This window comes from Jatropha curcas, chromosome 7, assembly GCF_041381405.1.
Source record: "Jatropha curcas cultivar XTBG-Jc1 chromosome 7, XTBG_Jcur_1.0, whole genome shotgun sequence".
NCBI lineage: Eukaryota > Viridiplantae > Streptophyta > Magnoliopsida > Malpighiales > Euphorbiaceae > Jatropha > Jatropha curcas.
In genome coordinates, this window is record NC_143157.1 from 22,219,045 (window position 1) to 22,236,572 (window position 17,528).

The 17,528-nt window shown below is 29.7% G+C and overlaps 1 protein-coding gene across 2 annotated transcripts; it reads right to left on the reverse strand.

The window, feature by feature from the left end:
- Positions 1–11,372: 11,372 nt before the first annotated feature.
- Positions 11,373–16,489, reverse strand: DRP5A (Dynamin related protein 5A). 2 transcript variants are annotated; one of them, XM_012237338.4, is made up of 8 exons: positions 16,043–16,484; positions 15,467–15,658; positions 15,150–15,356; positions 14,339–14,767; positions 13,741–13,968; positions 13,452–13,647; positions 12,342–13,041; positions 11,373–11,812 (listed from the first exon to the last, which is right to left on the reverse strand). In XM_012237338.4, exons 1-8 carry the CDS (start codon positions 16,379–16,381, stop codon positions 11,626–11,628), a joined length of 2,478 nt encoding a protein of 825 aa, XP_012092728.1. In that variant the 5' UTR covers positions 16,382–16,484; the 3' UTR covers positions 11,373–11,625. The 2 variants fall into 2 exon arrangements, with proteins under 2 accessions (XP_012092728.1, XP_012092729.1); XM_012237339.4 differs by lacking the exon at positions 14,339–14,767 and having other exon boundaries at positions 16,043–16,489.
- Positions 16,490–17,528: the final 1,039 nt, after the last annotated feature.

The window sequence follows — 17,528 nt, forward strand, 5'->3', positions numbered from 1 at the left end:
GAAACTGGCCGGTTTTAATTTCAATATTGGAAACTGGGATTTATTCATTTGTTCGAATCATTTGTAATTTGATCTCCATCTGAAATTGATTCAATGGTTATGCCTACTGTTAAGCTAATATAATCCGTCAAGAAAATTTCTCTTTCTTACTATATATTATACATTTTTTAGTAATTATATTGCATCTTTGTTCTGACCAAAATGTGCAAGTTTTTTGTAAGTATTAGAGCAACATTGGTATTTGTGATTCTATCCTAATAACACTTAGGCTTAAGTAATAGTGCCTCTGTTCCTTTTATTTGATTGTTATTCCTTATTTGAATGTCCAAAATATTTGTAAAGTTTCGAAATTTATGTGCATGAATGATTATTTTTTTCACGATAACATTTATGATCATTTATTTAATGAATGATTTTTATTAATATCTTAATGAATTAAGGGTAAAAAATGACAAAATAACTTTTATTGATTCTTAATATGTGTATTTTGTCAAACCATACAAATAAAATGGAATAATGAGAGTATTATAATAATTAATAGACAGTGGATGAACTAATATAAAGTGTATTTCCATATAAACTTTGGAGTTACTATTTTTGAAAGAATTTTACAGAAATACCACCTTCAGTCAGAAATTAAAAATATATTTACAAATAAAGCTTAATAATATTTTAAAATAATAAGTTTAAGGAGTTCTTTCAGAAACGGTTGGAAAAAAAAAAAATTGATCCCCTTATTGATGCATTATAGCTAGGGTTTCATTGTACAACAACCTCTAACATTTTTAGAGCAGATAAGATTAGTCACCTACATTGAAAAGAAAGAAGTAAGTTGAGCCACATTTTGAGGAAAACAGTTGAAATATTGTAACAACTTGATTAATCACATGATAGATTGAAATCGGTTATCACCTTAATTAATATCTTATTGATTATAATCAATAAGTTTTTATTTAGTAGACCGAAAGATTTAGCGCTCGAACCCTAATTGAATGCACTTTTTTTTTTTAAAAAAAATTACATTTGTATAGAATAATATTTTTCGGTTACAATTAAGCAAAAAAATTCAATAGGTTAGCTGGATTATTACACTTTAAAATAATTATAAATTAAACGTGATTTGACACCCAACTCTTTGTTAATGGGAAGAGATAATTACGAATCTCGAATTGAGATAAGTCTTATATCCAAAAAGATTATAAACATAATCGGGCATAAACAAAAAAAAAAAAATCAATACATATAACTTAATCTTTATTAATCACCCTTAATCTATTGGATATCTTATAAAATGAGTTAAAGAATGATTAGCAATTTAAGTTAATTTTTTTAAATAACCTTTTTAGATGAATCTGTTCGATTCCATAATTAGTGTATGGAACCATTAAAAGCAATGGTCAGATTCTAATTTTTATAATGGAATTTAGTTAGTTTTTTAAAACATTGTTCTGTATTCAAAATATGGAAATGAGAATCAAATACTCATTTATATAGAAAAAAAAAATATTTCAGAATTTTCTTTTGAAAAAAAAAAAGAAAGAGAAGGGGTGGGGGCCAAAACTCCATTAGACACTATTGCGGCTAAAAAGGGGATAACATATTCTTTCAGAGCCAAAATGATTATGTCTGGTTTGTGGAGTTCTTAACAAACTCCATTTATAATGAAAAAAGCCATTAATTAGCATTTAATTGTAAAAAAAAAAAAAAAAAAATACAATTTGATTAAACCTTAAGCAAGAAACCTGCAAAAGGTGTGGCTGATATGAATATTAATTATTAAATATGTACAATTATTAATCAGATGGCATATATGCTAACTGCAACTATTCATTTATAGTATCATGCAAGTTGATTCAATTCACTGAATTTGTCATTATATGCTAATATCCAATTATATATATATATATATATATATATATATATATATATATAAATCTTGAGATTATTATTATTATTATTATTTTTAATGGCAACTTTTGAATCAAATTAGGAAAAAATTAATTTTTAATAATTGATATATTTAGAAATAACTAGGGTTCGACTATTAATAGTGGATGTGAACATCCGAGCTATTAATATTTGACCTATATTAAAGATATGTTCTACAAATAGGAAAAGAAGTTAAAGTTATTCCAGTTCATATCTAGTAATAAGGATTACAACTGTATTTCTGATTAGAAATAGAGGTCAATTTAGCATTTAAACTTATTTAGCGGGATCAAAAATATTAGATTTTGACCTTTTAATCCAATTTAACTCTTGGATTTATTTAAAATAATTAAAAAAAATCAGGTAAGCATTCTATTTTTCTGTGCTTCTAATAATCTTCTAAACCCATATGCTAATTTAAGCATTACTCGTCTTCTTTTCCAAGTTCAAACTGACGTAGTTGAGTAAAGGAAATTCCGACATCAATTGTAATAGATAGTATAGATTTTGCAATTTATATTCTATGAGCTAAAAAATTATTTTGAAAAGAAGTTAATATCTCTTGTAAATAATTATTTAATTCAATCCGAATGAGAGTAGCTCAATGGCAAAGAACGGGGTTGATTACCATGGTTAAGTTTATGTGTTGAATCCTCTGTAATGCAAAATTCTCTGGACCAGTACCTTTACCTCTGAATACGAGCGCAGAAGATTCTAAATTAAAAGATTATGGGAAGAAAAAAAATGTAAAAAAATAAGTTTTCCTTTATTGTATAACTTGTAAGAATAAGTTAAACGATTTTCCTTTCTTTAAAAAAAAAAAAATTTTGACTTTAAATTATGAGCATGATCTTTGTGAATGGAAAAAATTTCCGCTGAAAGCGTTTGTCATAGCCCTGACCTGGTCAGTATTGTCCGCTTTAGGCTTTGCAACCCTCACGGATTTGTCCCTCAGGCAGGCTTTGCAACCCGCCCAAAAGCGCGCTAACCAAGTTAGAAGCTACCCCTCTTATGTATAGATCGTTTACCCCGTCCTTAACCGATGTGGGATTTGCCTAAGGTGTGCTGGCCTTGCCACATACACCCCCCTTGGGGACTCAGCGTCCTCGCTGAGGTTTGCCCCACCACCGGTCAGAGGGCACAGGGCCGGCTCTGATACCAATTGTCATAGCCCTGACCTGGTCAGTATTGTCTGTTTTAGGCTTTGCAACCCTCACGGATTTGTCCCTCAGGCAGGCTTTGCAACCCGCCCAAAAGCGTGCTAACCAAGTTAGAAGCTACCCCTCTTATGTATAGATCGTTTACCCCGTCCTTAACCGATGTGGGATTTGCCTAAGGTGTGCTGGCCTTGCCACAGCGTTTCCCCTTGCGGACTTAACACAATGCATGCAGGAGTATGTTTAGCCTAATAGGCTAAGAACATTTATGATATAAACAAAAAAAAAAAAAAAAAAAAGATTGTTTACAAAATTCAAATGTGTGACCTTTTAATTACTAATACATAAAACCATCCATATAGTTTTCACGAAAAATCTCGTGGCACTCTCAACTTTTATTTTGACCTATTGAACACTTTAATTTATAATATTGCACTTATTAAACACTTTGATTGACTTATTAAACACTTCAATTTATAAAATTAAATCAATTAAATAGTTGTTGGATAGTTGAAAAATATTAAAATTATTATTTCAAAAGTTATGCTAACCACGTATTAAATTAATATTTTACATATAAAAATAAAAACCTTAAAAATGATTATTTCTAGTGTGACGAGGTATGAGGTTATTACAAAAAGAAAAGTTTCGAGTACAACTATATTGATTTTAAAGTTCAGAGTGTCGCAAGTTTTTTTTTTTTTGGTTAAATTTCAGGGATTAAATTATATATTCAACCAATAGAATAATCTCATTACTTCACCAACAATTGTTCATCTAATAAATTACATAATTAAAAACAAAAACACTAAGATTTACTAATCGACTTTAAGAATTATTATAATATTAGGTTGTTAACCAAGAAAATTAAGCCTTACCTAAAGAAAAGAGACATAAAATAAAATAAAAATTAAAGGAAAAGACAGAGAGTAAAATCTAAAAGGGATAATGGATGAATATTACCTGATTTGTAGGTCCAAGTGACAAACATGAAATGAACCATTGACAACAAAATTTTATATTGTTACGTGATCTTTCACCATATCTATTATTAGATGCATTGAAGATATACATGATTGCATTAGAGTAACTCTTTTTCTGTTTGTAGATAATATTTCAATGTCAAAAAATTGTTCATGATTAATGAATATTTTGCTGTTTTTTTTTTTCTTTTTCTCCCTTAGGTAGGGCTTAGTTAACTATGCCTCTTTACTTGCTTTGCCATCTTCATAATTGTAATATTTCAACTTGCAATGGGACATTTGGCTTGTAGAGATCATATATATCTCCTCCATGGGTGAAACCAAAAATTTAGGGGAAAATACATTACAATATATATATGATTTGTGAAATACAATTAGTTCGTTCTTGTCTTTTTTTCAAATATATCATTTCTTTCTATGTTTTGTTTCCGTTACACTATCAGATCATTCTGTCCAATTTTTGCATTTTTTCTGTTAAGTTAACAAGAAAATATATAGGTTAAACGAAAGATACTAAAATATTATACCAGAAAATTACAATATGGTCCATATGGTTTGATACAACTAGTATGTCTCTATGTTTTTAAAAATAAAATGGATATTTTCGTCATTTCATAAGGTACTTAATGGAAAAAAAAAATGTAAAAATTAGACAGAAGAATTTTATAGTCTGACGAAAGTAAAATATAAAGATGTTTTAGTCTATTTTTAAAATGATAGAAACATGCTAGTTGTATTTGATAAATTACATTGATCGTGATGTATTTTTTCCAAAAAATTATATTAAGGATTTGAAACATTGAAATCAAACCGAAAACATTGTCGTAGTATAAAAACCAATAAGCTTTTAACTCCATATATTGCAACGCAATTGTCCTCCTCTCACATGCGACTAACTTAAACTCCAAGAATTACAAAGCAATTGTCCTTCTTGTCTTGCACGAAGCTAGAAATGATCGTGATTTAGTCTCAAATTGAAATCAAATCAAAATTAAATTGGTCAAAATTGACATCATACCGTGGTCAATGGTTTCATTTTCAAATCGTAAAAGCAACTATATTTTAATATATAATTTCGATTCTTCATTTTTTGAAACCAGAACAATAATTAGGTTTGTAATTAGTGGTACCAGTTTGAAATAGTAAAAAGAAATATTATAAAAAAAAACCCCTGATTTGTTTTTATTATGTTTTTTTTAAAATTAAAAATTCTAAGACTTTTTTTATTAAATTGAGTTAGTGTTTTGCAATAATATTTATTATTATTATTATTATTATTATTATTATTATTTATTCAATATACAAAACTTTAGAAAAAAAGTTTAAAAGCTTAAAAAATGTTATCTAATTTCGATTTTAAATCGGAACGAAACTAAAATGAACGGTTCTAAAATTATCTTAAAAACCACTTAAAAACAATTCGATTTTAGTTCCATCTTTCTTATAATAAGAACTAATGGATTTAAAATCAAAATCAATGGTTGTGAAACTACAGCAATGCGTACGTGTAAACATCAAAGACAAAAAATTAATATTAATAAACATTAAAGATTGAAGTTATATGAAAAAAACATAATTTAATGACGCCATCAAATTAACATTTCTTATAAAACATTATAGCATAAGTATCTAATGATATTAAAAGTAATTAATATTATTAAGTCTATTACTATTTATTATAGTAATAATCAATCCATATATATAATATATACATTTTCTTTCTTTTTCCATGCAGTACCCAAAATCTTCCAACAAAAATGTTTCTTTGACATTAATTTAAGAAAAGTGTAGACAAACTATAAAATATGTTATTTAATTTATTTTTTAAAATGTTATTTTTAGAATATAATTTTAGTTGCTTTCATTATATAATATATTGCATTGAAAAATGTTATCTACAAGACCCAACAACATATCTTGTTTTTTTATTTCAATAGTATATGTCTATATTTATGAAAGCATGATTATAATAATTCAACTATTAGACCAACCAAGATGGAGATGGTAATTTTTATTATATTCATCTCATTGGATTTACCACTATGTTATAAAGCTATAGTAGGTTCTCCACTCCATCCACAATTTCTTACTTAATTATTAAAATTTTTTTAGTATAACATAAATTCTAAAAAGAAAGAAATTAATTATCAGAATTTAAATAATTGTTTGGATTAATAAAATGTGAAATTTTATAAATTTCACAAATTTTATAGAATTTAATTAAAGGATGCATTTAACATAAAATTACGTAATTTAAATACCATTTTAAATACAAAAAACCGTTAGAATTAAAAACTTAGTCTCTGATATATGACTTTTCTCTCTTATAAAATGATGAAATTGAATTTACGATGAAATTTATTAATGTTATTGATTATATTTTTTTTTTGTCGACTAAATAAAAGAATACGATGAATGCATGATTATTTAAATTTCATCACTTAAATTCAATCTATCTAAATTTTAGTTTCTTAATTTTCTTACTATATTTAATATATGCATTCAATCAATTAATTACCAAATAACTTAAACTAGAATTCCCATCATGCTTCATAATCTTCAATTATGATTAATTATTAAAAATTTCTTGGAAATTCCAACCATGCAATAAGCTCGATATTCTTAATCTATGATATAATTAATTAAAGTTATTTGGACCAGAAAGCAAAATATGTAAGATAACATTTTATATAATAAATAAATAAATAAATGTAACAATTAAGAATTACCAATAAACTTTTGTTGGCCGGCTTGACTAATCTCTTAATTAATTAAAAGTATTAGGTGGTTTTTGTTACTTCTTATGCTATGACTGCCAACATTTTTTTTATTTAAAAAAATAGTTTTCATTTTCAAGACTCTTATTGTTATTTATTTTTTTATTTATTTCTTTTTTGACTTTGTAGGGTCCGCTAAGCTTAGTTTTAATTTGTGACACCACCATAGCCGCTCTAGTCATGTTAGGCACATCTTTCATACAAGAAATATGTGTACTTTGTTAATTAATTAATTTATTTTACATTTTTATTTCTTTTTTTGAAATTGACATGTGCTATTAAATTAATTAATAAAATAGCGATTATAAGTTTATGTTTTTTAACATAAGATATTAAAAATTCAAATTCTAAAATTCCTTTCTTATTAAACATTTAAAATTAAATTACTTAACTTAAAAAAATAACATTTAAAATTAATGTTCAATATATTTCTAATACTTTCTTTCAAATTCATATAAAAATAGAACATGCATTATTGAATAATATGTACAAATATTTCATTACAATAAAAAAATGGATAGCGATGGAAAAGAGAAATTACAAGAAGTGAGTGGTTTGCGCTCCATTTGAGATAAATGAAATCAAGATATATAATTCATTTATAAATAAATTCTATAGAATTTGGTTGTAAATGAATTTTTTTTGTTTGAAATAAATTTAGAAATTAAAAATTTATTTGCTTTTACTCTTAAAATATATTTGACATAATAATTTTAGAAGGTTAGGAAAATGGAGAATTTTGTCATAAAATTTTGAGCTGTTAAAATTTGTGAAATTCATTTAAAAATTCGACATTGTTTTGTACAATTTGATTTAGTTATATTCAAATCTATAGAATTGAATTCCTAGGATTTTCTTATTTTTTTTAATATCGAATACAAAAATTTAATTAGATTTTATAAATAAATTCCATAAAATTTAATCAACTTTATTTACTCCAAATAAGGGATTAGTATTGGACTTTGATTCTTTCACAAGTATAAAAAAATAATTGCAAAATAAGGGATAATTTGTTATTTTTCGATGACAAATAAATGAGTTAGAGTGTAGAATTTGGATTTAAATTGGTGATAAAATAAGTCTAATTTTATTTTCTTTATAATACGGTGAAAAAATAATTTTTTTCAATTTAGCTATTTCCCTTTTGCCCTTCTTAGATTTTAGGTCCATCGGTGCCTATCATATTGTTCCAAAGGTAGTATTTTAAAAAATTAAAAAAAAAAAGAAAGAAATTACTTTTTTTATATCATCGGTATTCGAACCCTATTATTAGAGACCGACTAAATCAGGTTCGGACTTAGTCACAGTTAAGGTTTTTCGCTCCTCTCTACATGTATATTTTATAGGGATCAAATCTGAGAACTCTTTCCACAAGTTCGGCATGCTGACAACTGAGCCACAAATAAAAGAGGAATTGAAAGCCACAAATAAATGGGATATGGTGCTACAACTCCTACACTTCCTTTCCTAGGGTTGCTCTCAATAATGATAGTAATAATAATTAAACAAAACCTCCAAAAGACTATTTGACAAAATTTGTGCCCTAAAAGACTTTCTATCCCTAACTTTTGTAGGCTCGAGAGAAGAATGCTTCTTAATTACTTATTAGGGTTGAAATTTTCAATTTTTGCACATGCCAAACAAGTGAAGACAAAAATAAGAATTATTGTTTCATAATTTATAATTTTATGAAATTATATTTTTAATCATCATATGATAAGGTAAAATCAAAGTGGCCCTATAGTATTAATTACATTTTTATTTAATCAATCGTATAAATTTTTGATTTTTAATATAATATTTGCTTTATCAGCTATCACTTGAACCGCTCTTTATAATTATTTTTTTATAGTTTTATTTACATATTTTTCAAGTGTTTTGTTATAATACGTTATTTGAATTTCTCTTTTATTGGATCCCAACTACAAACTATAAGCCCCTTTGGTTTCTATAATTTCAATATTAGATTTCTCTTTTTCAAGTTTGGCCTATAATTATTAAACTAATCTTAGATAATGATATTCTTAAAAAAAGAAAAATACTATTGAGATAATGATTGCAATGTGACAATGTAGTCAAATTAAGTAATTTTTATCCAATAATTGGTTAATTAGTTTTAATTACTTATTGATTACTTTTTTTTTAGTATTAGGGGAAGCGAAATTCGAACCTGGATCAATTGTCAAATTGTATATGCATTTATCATTAGGCTATGTCTTGATGTGCAACTCTATTGATTAATTTATTTTAAAGAGAGTTGACAATTTATTAAAAAAAGAATGTAATATAACTGCATCATAATATTCTCATAAAAATAAAAATTATAATTTTGACAAAAGTGATTAATCTTTTGAGTAAAAATTAATCCGACAATGAAAATGTTTTTTTTTTACAACGTTATCTTTTTGGAATACTTACTGCATTCCATGCCCATGAAAGAGTTTAAACTATCGAATATCTATAATATTAAATTCTATTAATAAAAGAAATTTATATGAATTTGAAGATCTAAAATCTTTGATACAGTCTATTTTCTCCAAAATCTAAAATCCTAAAAACTCTCTCTCTTTTTTCAACGGGTTGGTGAGTTCTCACCGGTGGTCACCCTTCCCTTTTTTTTTTTTTTTTTGCTTTTTATTTTTTTGCAAATAATTTTTAGATCTATATACAGATCTGAATTATTGTCGTCCAAATATTATGATTTATTATCACCCATATATCGAGATTTTATTTTCAGATTTAGTTCTGAGTTATTGTTATCACCATTATAGTGATTTTGTCTAGCGTCTTTCATTATTTGGATAATTATGCAGAAGAAAACGCAGATATACTTCTCGATAAAAGAAAGAAATTTGAAGGCAATCAAATCGGATCTGTAGAAAGATCATGAAGTTGAACAATGATCATGGAGTTGAACAAATATTATGCTCTGTCAACTCGATCAGATATTTCAAATCAAAATTATATTTTTTATTTTTTTTTGTATAAGTGGTTTATTATTAAACTTTCTATACAAAAATATAAAAACATATTGATCTGTATTTCATATCCATATACAATTTTCTCTTAGTGAAATTTCTAGTTTAATTTTCTTTTTTTTTTTAAAAAAAAACTTCAACCACAAGAAATTAACCATTTATATTGTAATTTATGAAGATCTAATCAATAATGATGGATATGAGAGAATAATCCAAAATTTAAACCTAAGCAATCACATGTATGAAATTATTGAATAGAAAAATTATAAAAAATGAAGAAAATGGACCAAAAAGAATGAAATCGAACCACTTTTTATTTTTAATATTGAGAAAATTAAATGAATTTATATTAAATCTTAACATTTATTCAAAAAATTATAACAAAGTGGAAAACAATTGAAAGTTTCGTTAATAGTTTTTAATTTTACAATTTTTTTTTTATGATTTCAAATTGAAACTATTAGCTTTAATTTGAAAAAATAGAAACTAAAATTGAACCGAGAGCACAAGGTTTCAATTACGGTTTAAAAATATTGATCACATTTTTTATCGTTTTGATTTCTTTTGGTTTCAACTGAAGTCGAACTGTTATTTTAATCTATGTAAATATTTTAATCTTCAAATGAGCTGTTGTCAAACGAAGACCATCAAATAATGGCAATATATATATATATATCAAATAAAAATAAAAAAGATTGTGAACAAACCTAGAAAAAAGAAAAAAAAAATATTTTTCTATTTAAAAAAGAAAAATAAATATTATTCGTCATCCGGCGTTAAGGCAGGAGGACTTTGACAATTGAAAATACGACCAGCAAACAGATATAAAATAATATTCTGTATTTTCGACCCCCATTATTAATAGACAGTCATGCTTTTTTTTGACTGAAAATAGCTCTTCCATTATTGATAATTTGAAAGTTCAAAAAAGAAAATTATATATTATATATAACGGTTTGGTTCGATTTTTGATATTATGGTTTAAATTTGAGGCATAACCATAAAATTGGTTTGAGGTTTCAACCACCCGAAATCTGTAGCATATTGGAGAAACATATGAATTTTTCATTTTTTGGCACCCATCAAATCAAAACTTGGAACCATAATTTTAGAATATATCCAGAGCACAAAATTAAGAGAATCAAACTTCAAATTACAAGCATTATGTACGTTTGTGAATCATCAATCGTCACTAAAACCAAACTAAAGTTGAGAGAATATTTTAGGTTGTCTTCTCAGAATGAAAACTTCTTAACTTTAACTAGCAGGATCAAGAGTTGCCATCACAACCACACTTACATTATGCTTCTTTTTATTTATTTTTTTTTCCTTTTAGTTTGAGATTTTCATTCCTTCTATATATAGCACACTAACGATAATTCTCTTGGTAAAACACGCTTGAATTAAGCAAACAATCTGAAGTTAGAAGGTTCGACCTATAGGAAAGTACTTATAAGAAAGAACATTCATGAATACCGAAACGAGATCCGTTTTACATCCAAACAGTTCAGAATACTCGTAGGAAAATCCGAAAGAAAAAGAAAAATATTAAGCGCTTCCAATATAAATGTTTATATAAACATGTGAACTTTAACAGTTACTGTTATGTATATCGAGCTATGAATAAAATATCATTAAAATATATTCTGTAAACAATTGGCAAAAAGAAAACTTTTGCAAATATTACAGGCATAAAATGTTTCACATAATGAAATGCTAGCCTATACAACAAGCTTGAGAACTTGCATGTTCACCAGAAGTGAAGCATTTTTCACTTTATCATTATAGATATTGGCTGCCATCAAAGAGCCCTAGCAATATTTTTGAACTCATTCAAGCAAGACTGCAGTATTTTCTGGCGCTTCTGAAGAGATTGTCTCTCATTCTGTAGCACATCAATTGCATCAGGTGCAACAAACATGTCCATGAATTTCTCATCACTTATAGCAAACAAATCCAGCCCAAGTGCCACAACAAGACGATCCCGGCTATATGGAGCAGAACAAAGTGAAAATTTTCCAGTCAGTTCCTCTAAAACAAACTGAATGCTAACAAGTAACAATAACAAGATAGGGAAAGAATAGCAGTCATAATGCAAAATAGTTAGACCAACAAACTTCAACAAAAGTAGGTGAAATTTTTTGGATGGAATTTGAAGTTTGTTTGGCTTCCCTAATGCTCAGAGAATGAAAGAGAAGAGGTTAAAATGAGAGTCATTTAGATTTAGAAATGGATCAACTGATCATTAAAACACAGGCAGGAAATAGGAATTCAGTGCCATATACTATTCTAGAAATGATGTTGAGGTGACTATTGACTAAATCATATACAATTCTAGAAGGTTCTAAATAATGGTCAAGATAAAAGTTCAATATTTAGATGGCAGCCTCATCTGCCGTGTGTGTTGCACTAGGATACGCTTGTCAATTTCACCACTCACCGTGCATTTTCTTTTCAAAGCATTTTGTATATAATCATTCAGATTCAAATAAATTTCAGCAGACAAAGGAAACTCACCAAGGGGTCAAGAATCCAGAGTTCAAGGTTGACATCACACTTCGCTCAACAAGAACTTCACGTATCCGTGCAAAATGCTGTGCAGCAGATGAGCATATTTCTGAGTAAGCTGAGCAAGATCTTGAATCACTATCTCCACTTCCAAATAGAAGACCACCGCCATTTTGAACTCTTAAATGCTCAGTATTTCTGTTATTTCCTGTCATTCTTGAAATCCGCTTTCTTGGTCCAGCTTCAATGCAGTTTCCAAGCTCCTTCTTTGCCCCACCATATACCACATCACATGGTTGGTCAGGAGATGGGGTTTCAGGAACAGTCATTTGGCATTCTTTGAGAGCTTCTCTAGCTCCTGTACCTTTTCCTGGAGTGGTTTGCTGTTGTGCATTCTTTTCTGGAGGCATGTTCTCTTGTTCTCTCATTGCTTCATCGTGGGATGATTCCCTGGCATCTGATAGCTCAAAACAAAATGAACCAGCGGATGCTTGGTTGAATTTAAAGATAGATGCCGTACTCATGCCAAAGCCTCCTTGAATGTCGTTCTCATAACAGACCTGAGAATATGGGCTCGTAACTGAATCAAGATGATGCCTAGCTAATTGCTTGCATTGTTTGGCAAGGTCTTTTATGAATCTATTGTAAGCATGCCTTAAGGTAGCATGAAAGCCAACATAGCCATCCATATTTCCATTTTTCTTTGCATCTGCAAAATTTTTAAAGTAGGTCACAGTTTGCAAGCAACAAAGATTAATGCGTTTCCAAATGCGGTCCCTAAAACATGAGCAGAAGATGTCATATCATTGGATTAGAATGGGAGGACAATGAGAAGAAACCAAGCACTAAATATCCACTGTTGTCATTGGATTTTATGTATTATCAGCGGAATTCCACTGGCTAACTTTAGAAATTTAAACTCGGGTGAAAGCTGATCATATTCTCAGGAATTACACACAAAAAGGCAAGTTCAGGCTTCTCGCTGCACAACTTGTCGTGCGACAACCCCCTAGATGATTATTCATTGTCCAGTCCATATCACATGCACTTTTTGTTACAGAAAACTAAAAAAGAGAGAATGAAATGTAATTATCAACTTAGTTTGAGAAAACGTCTTACGTTCTGAGTCACGAATACGATTTCTTTCCAGAGCAAGATCAAAGAGGTTCCCCAAAACGAAGGCAAGCCGATCACAGGCAGTGTCAAGAAGAGGAGCAAGCCATGACCGGGCAGCAGCACGAGCAATCTCTGCAGCAGCTTCTGTTACACCTCTACCCCCTCCTCTGCCAGCATGGGCAAGTAATATATTTGCCACCTGTTTCAAGAAGGATGAGTAATTTACCACTTCACTCTTTATCAAATTCAACTACCTTAAATTGGATTACGAGGAAAAATTAAAAATAAATACCTTCTCCCTAGATATGGTTGGGCATTCAATGGAATATGCAGCACACCGGAACTCATGTATCACTCTCTCAAAAGCAGCACCTCCATAGAGCCTAAGCGTAGCATTAGGAGGTTTTATGTGGACAATAACACCTGGCCAACTCCCAATACTACTCTCTGACTGCTCCTCCTCTGTTGTTTTCCCCCACTGCTCTGGTGCAGGATCCGCTGCTCCATCAATCAAAGCTCCCTTCACCGAGGAAAGAATTTACAATTCAATGCAAACTTTACAACTATGGACTTTCTTGCATCATGAAAAGACAAATACAAAACATATATTGATTTCTTCATGTTAAGCAACAACTCATTATTGAAGAACAAGCCCGAGATTGATATAGAGAATTGGGAAGTGCTGAACAATAATATAAAATAAATTTGATAGAAATATCATTGATTGAGAAATAGACAATTCCCAATAGAAATATTTGATAAACGGTAATGAAAGCACCCTGTAACTAACTGAAAATAAAATATTATGTGAAATAACAATTTGTCTAACCTGATGTAAAGTTACTTATGGTCTACAACAATTTGCAAAATGATCAAACCAAATTATTTACCACATGATTGCTAACAGAAGCTGTGTACAACATTGCAGATCTGCGCAGATGAGCAACATCAGAAGTAGCCTGTATTTTAGAATCCATTTTGGCCAACTCATTGGAAACTTCACCACACCGCTGCTCAAGCAAAGCTAGTGTTGCTGGAGCAGCTTCTTTATATCTCTTTTGCAGCTCTGACTCCAGATAGTCCCTCAAACTGCTAAAACCAATGTAAGGCCTAAACTTGTCTTCATCAAATCCTCCCTTAATACCATCACGTAAATGACGTAGGACTTCTGAATCCACCTGAGTTATTTGCCTCCGGAACTCATCATTTGAGATGGTGCTTCTGTCCTTCGGTAAAGCCACAAAGAATGGGCGAGTGCTCTCACCAAGGTACCCACTCGCACTCAAATAACGATCTACTTCCCATCGGTCGCTAAATTCCTTCAATAGTTGAAACTCTTTGGTTCAGAATCAAGTATTACAGTTCAATGTGTGAGTTAAGTTTCTAAAATACAGTTCCACACCAAGGAAAATGATTTCTTTATTCAGCCATTTAACTTAAACAATCGAATGATCTCCAATTGCACACTAAGACAGTTAAACTAAGCAGGTCACTATATTATGTTCTCTGAAACAAGAATAATCGTCATTTCATTACACAATATTAACATAAAGATGGTTTTAATGACCAACAAATTAGACAAGTTGCATTTTTCTTGTATTATAGTATATAAATACTTATAATTATTAAATTGTCTCAGTCGCCAATGCACTTCCATTGCACTACTTTTACGAATACGCTACAAGATGAATCTAGAGGTACCTTGAGCCGATTGTCAAATTTGGAGACAACTATTATTGTCCTTCTGAATGTAGGATCAATCTCCCGAATTGCATCCAACCACAAAGATGAACACCATTCCACACTACTTTGTTGAAGGAACAAAAGAATTCGGTGAGGAGGGCTAGCCAAGGACTTCACCATTGAAAGAATTTCCTCAGGGGTTTTCTCTGGTTCCCCCTTCTTTGCCTGCCCACAAAATTTCAAATCACTAACAACATTGGAACGATAAAGTTATTAAAAAAGATAATATATTGTAGAATTTCTTTTCTCTTTTAACTTAAAAATAAAAAACAGACCTTAAGGACAAAGCCTGGAGTATCAATAATGGTGAGATTAGGACAATGTGCAAATTCAGCTCTCATCACAATTGGCTTAGGAGAAACAGCAGCTTTAGTCCTTTTTAAGAGTGACTCTGTACGTGATTTTATAATATCTGCAATTGTTGATGCTGACACAACAGGACTCCCATATTCCTCAGAATCCTCTTCCTGTTTTAATTTTCAGCTTTCAGTAATTATGATAATAATAATAATAATATTTTGTCGGAAAAAAAAAAAAAAAAAAAAAAAAAAAAAAACAACAACAACAGCAATATTAATAATAAAAAGACCATACCACCAAAAGCTGAGGATCCAATACGAATATAGCTTTGTTGGCTTAATTGGAACATATTACAACTTTTTAACCAATTTGTAATTTTTCAGAAACCAAACAATAATAAAAAACATAAAATTGCAAATATAAAATCCCTAAAATAACAATTTGAAGAATTCCTCAGAATGCACTAAACCACCATGATCCAAAAGCTACAAACATTTAAAACCTACACAAGAAATCACAAAATCTACAAATGAAAATCGAAAACAATGGACCTGAAAGCGACAACGGGGCTCAAGAGCAGTTGGATCATGGACCATCTGCAGAATAAGGGGCCTGCGGGTCCCCATCTCGACCTCGCGGACATTGAAGCGAAAGCCAAGTAGTGCTTCAAGAAGCGAGCTCTTGCCATCCGATTGGCCACCGAGGGCTACGATCTCAGGAATAGGGAGTTTCTCGCCGAAGGCAACCGCGGCTGCTTGTAAGCGATTGTAGGCCTCGAATCTGGAGGTTGAGGACGTCGTGGAGTTTGGGGTCTGTTGATGTTTCTTGGATGAGGACGTTGATGATGGCGTTTTTGTGGGTGTAGTCAAGTAACCATTAGCAGTCGCCATTCTAAGATAGAAGACAAATCGAAGAGAGAGGGAAGTGGAGCCTGTGAGAGTGTATATTTTCGAATTTGAATTCTTGAGGAGAGAGACGTTGGTTTTTGAAATATTTGGTGTTTATTGGCCTTAGTCTTAGGTTTAAAAAACAAGTGGGCTTTTGCTATCCAAAAAATAATGTGGGCCGTAAAAGCTACAATCCCCTTTAACAGCATGCGACCTGAGCCCTTTATGCTCAAGGCATGAGCACTTTCTTTTTTAACCAATACAAACTTCACTAGTCTAAACACATTGCCAAAAAAAAAAAAAAATTGTAACTGTCTTGTATTAAAGTGCTCCATATCTAGGGTTCGAGCTCGAGACTCTGGTTAAAGGTAAAAAGATTTCTACCGCCCCATATTTAGAATTCAAACCCGAAATCCTTGATTAAGAATGCAGAGATTTCTACTATTCAATATCATCTCCCGATAATTATTGCAACTGTTTTTTGTACTTCAAGATTAACTCTCAAAAATATTAAAGCACGAATTTTAAACTGCCAGCAGCATCTGAATTCATTTATAATTTTATAATTTATATTCGTATGAGATGGATTCAGTTATTTGTAGAATCACTTCCTCAGTTTTTTTGTTTTAAAAATTAAATAATAAATATGACTTTTTAATTGGAAAGCACTGAATTTGTTTCTCGAAATTGGTTTTTAGTTTTTTTCCCTAAATCTGTCTTTTTGATTGATACATTTGAATTAAAATGTTCCATCAAAATTGATATTATTTTTGAAATCAGTTTTAGAAGAGCATTATTTTGATAAATAGTTTTCAAAGCAGTAGTATTTCCATCATAACCCTACTTCCCCGCGTGATGTTTTATGCACCATAAGGCACCTAAGTATATTGAAATGTACCAATGGACAAAATACGGTCAAAATCTATTAATCAAACCGAATTGAGGCTACTCGGTTAAAAAGGTTCGGCAGAAAAACAAAACAGTAAATGACACGACAAAATACAGTAAAGGGCAAATGGTTTTCATCTATTGAAAACAGTAGCATTTTAAGTTCAAAAAGAAAAAATGAAAAGCCAACTTTAGCACCAAAAATCGATCCATGTGGCAAATTTGGTAAGTTCGTGAATAAATTTTCGATTCAGTAAATATT

Bases quoted from the DNA above. Each gene is read 5' to 3' on its own strand.
- DRP5A (XM_012237338.4), bottom strand. From the start codon at position 16,381: ATGGCGACTGCTAATGGTTACTTGACTACACCCACAAAAACGCCATCA. The intron at 13,648-13,740 runs GTATTTATTTTT...TTCTTGAAACAG, and splicing joins CAACCATATCTAGGGAGAAG to GTGGCAAATATATTACTTGC. The intron at 13,042-13,451 runs GTAAGACGTTTT...AAAATTTTGCAG, and splicing joins TCGTATTCGTGACTCAGAAC to ATGCAAAGAAAAATGGAAAT.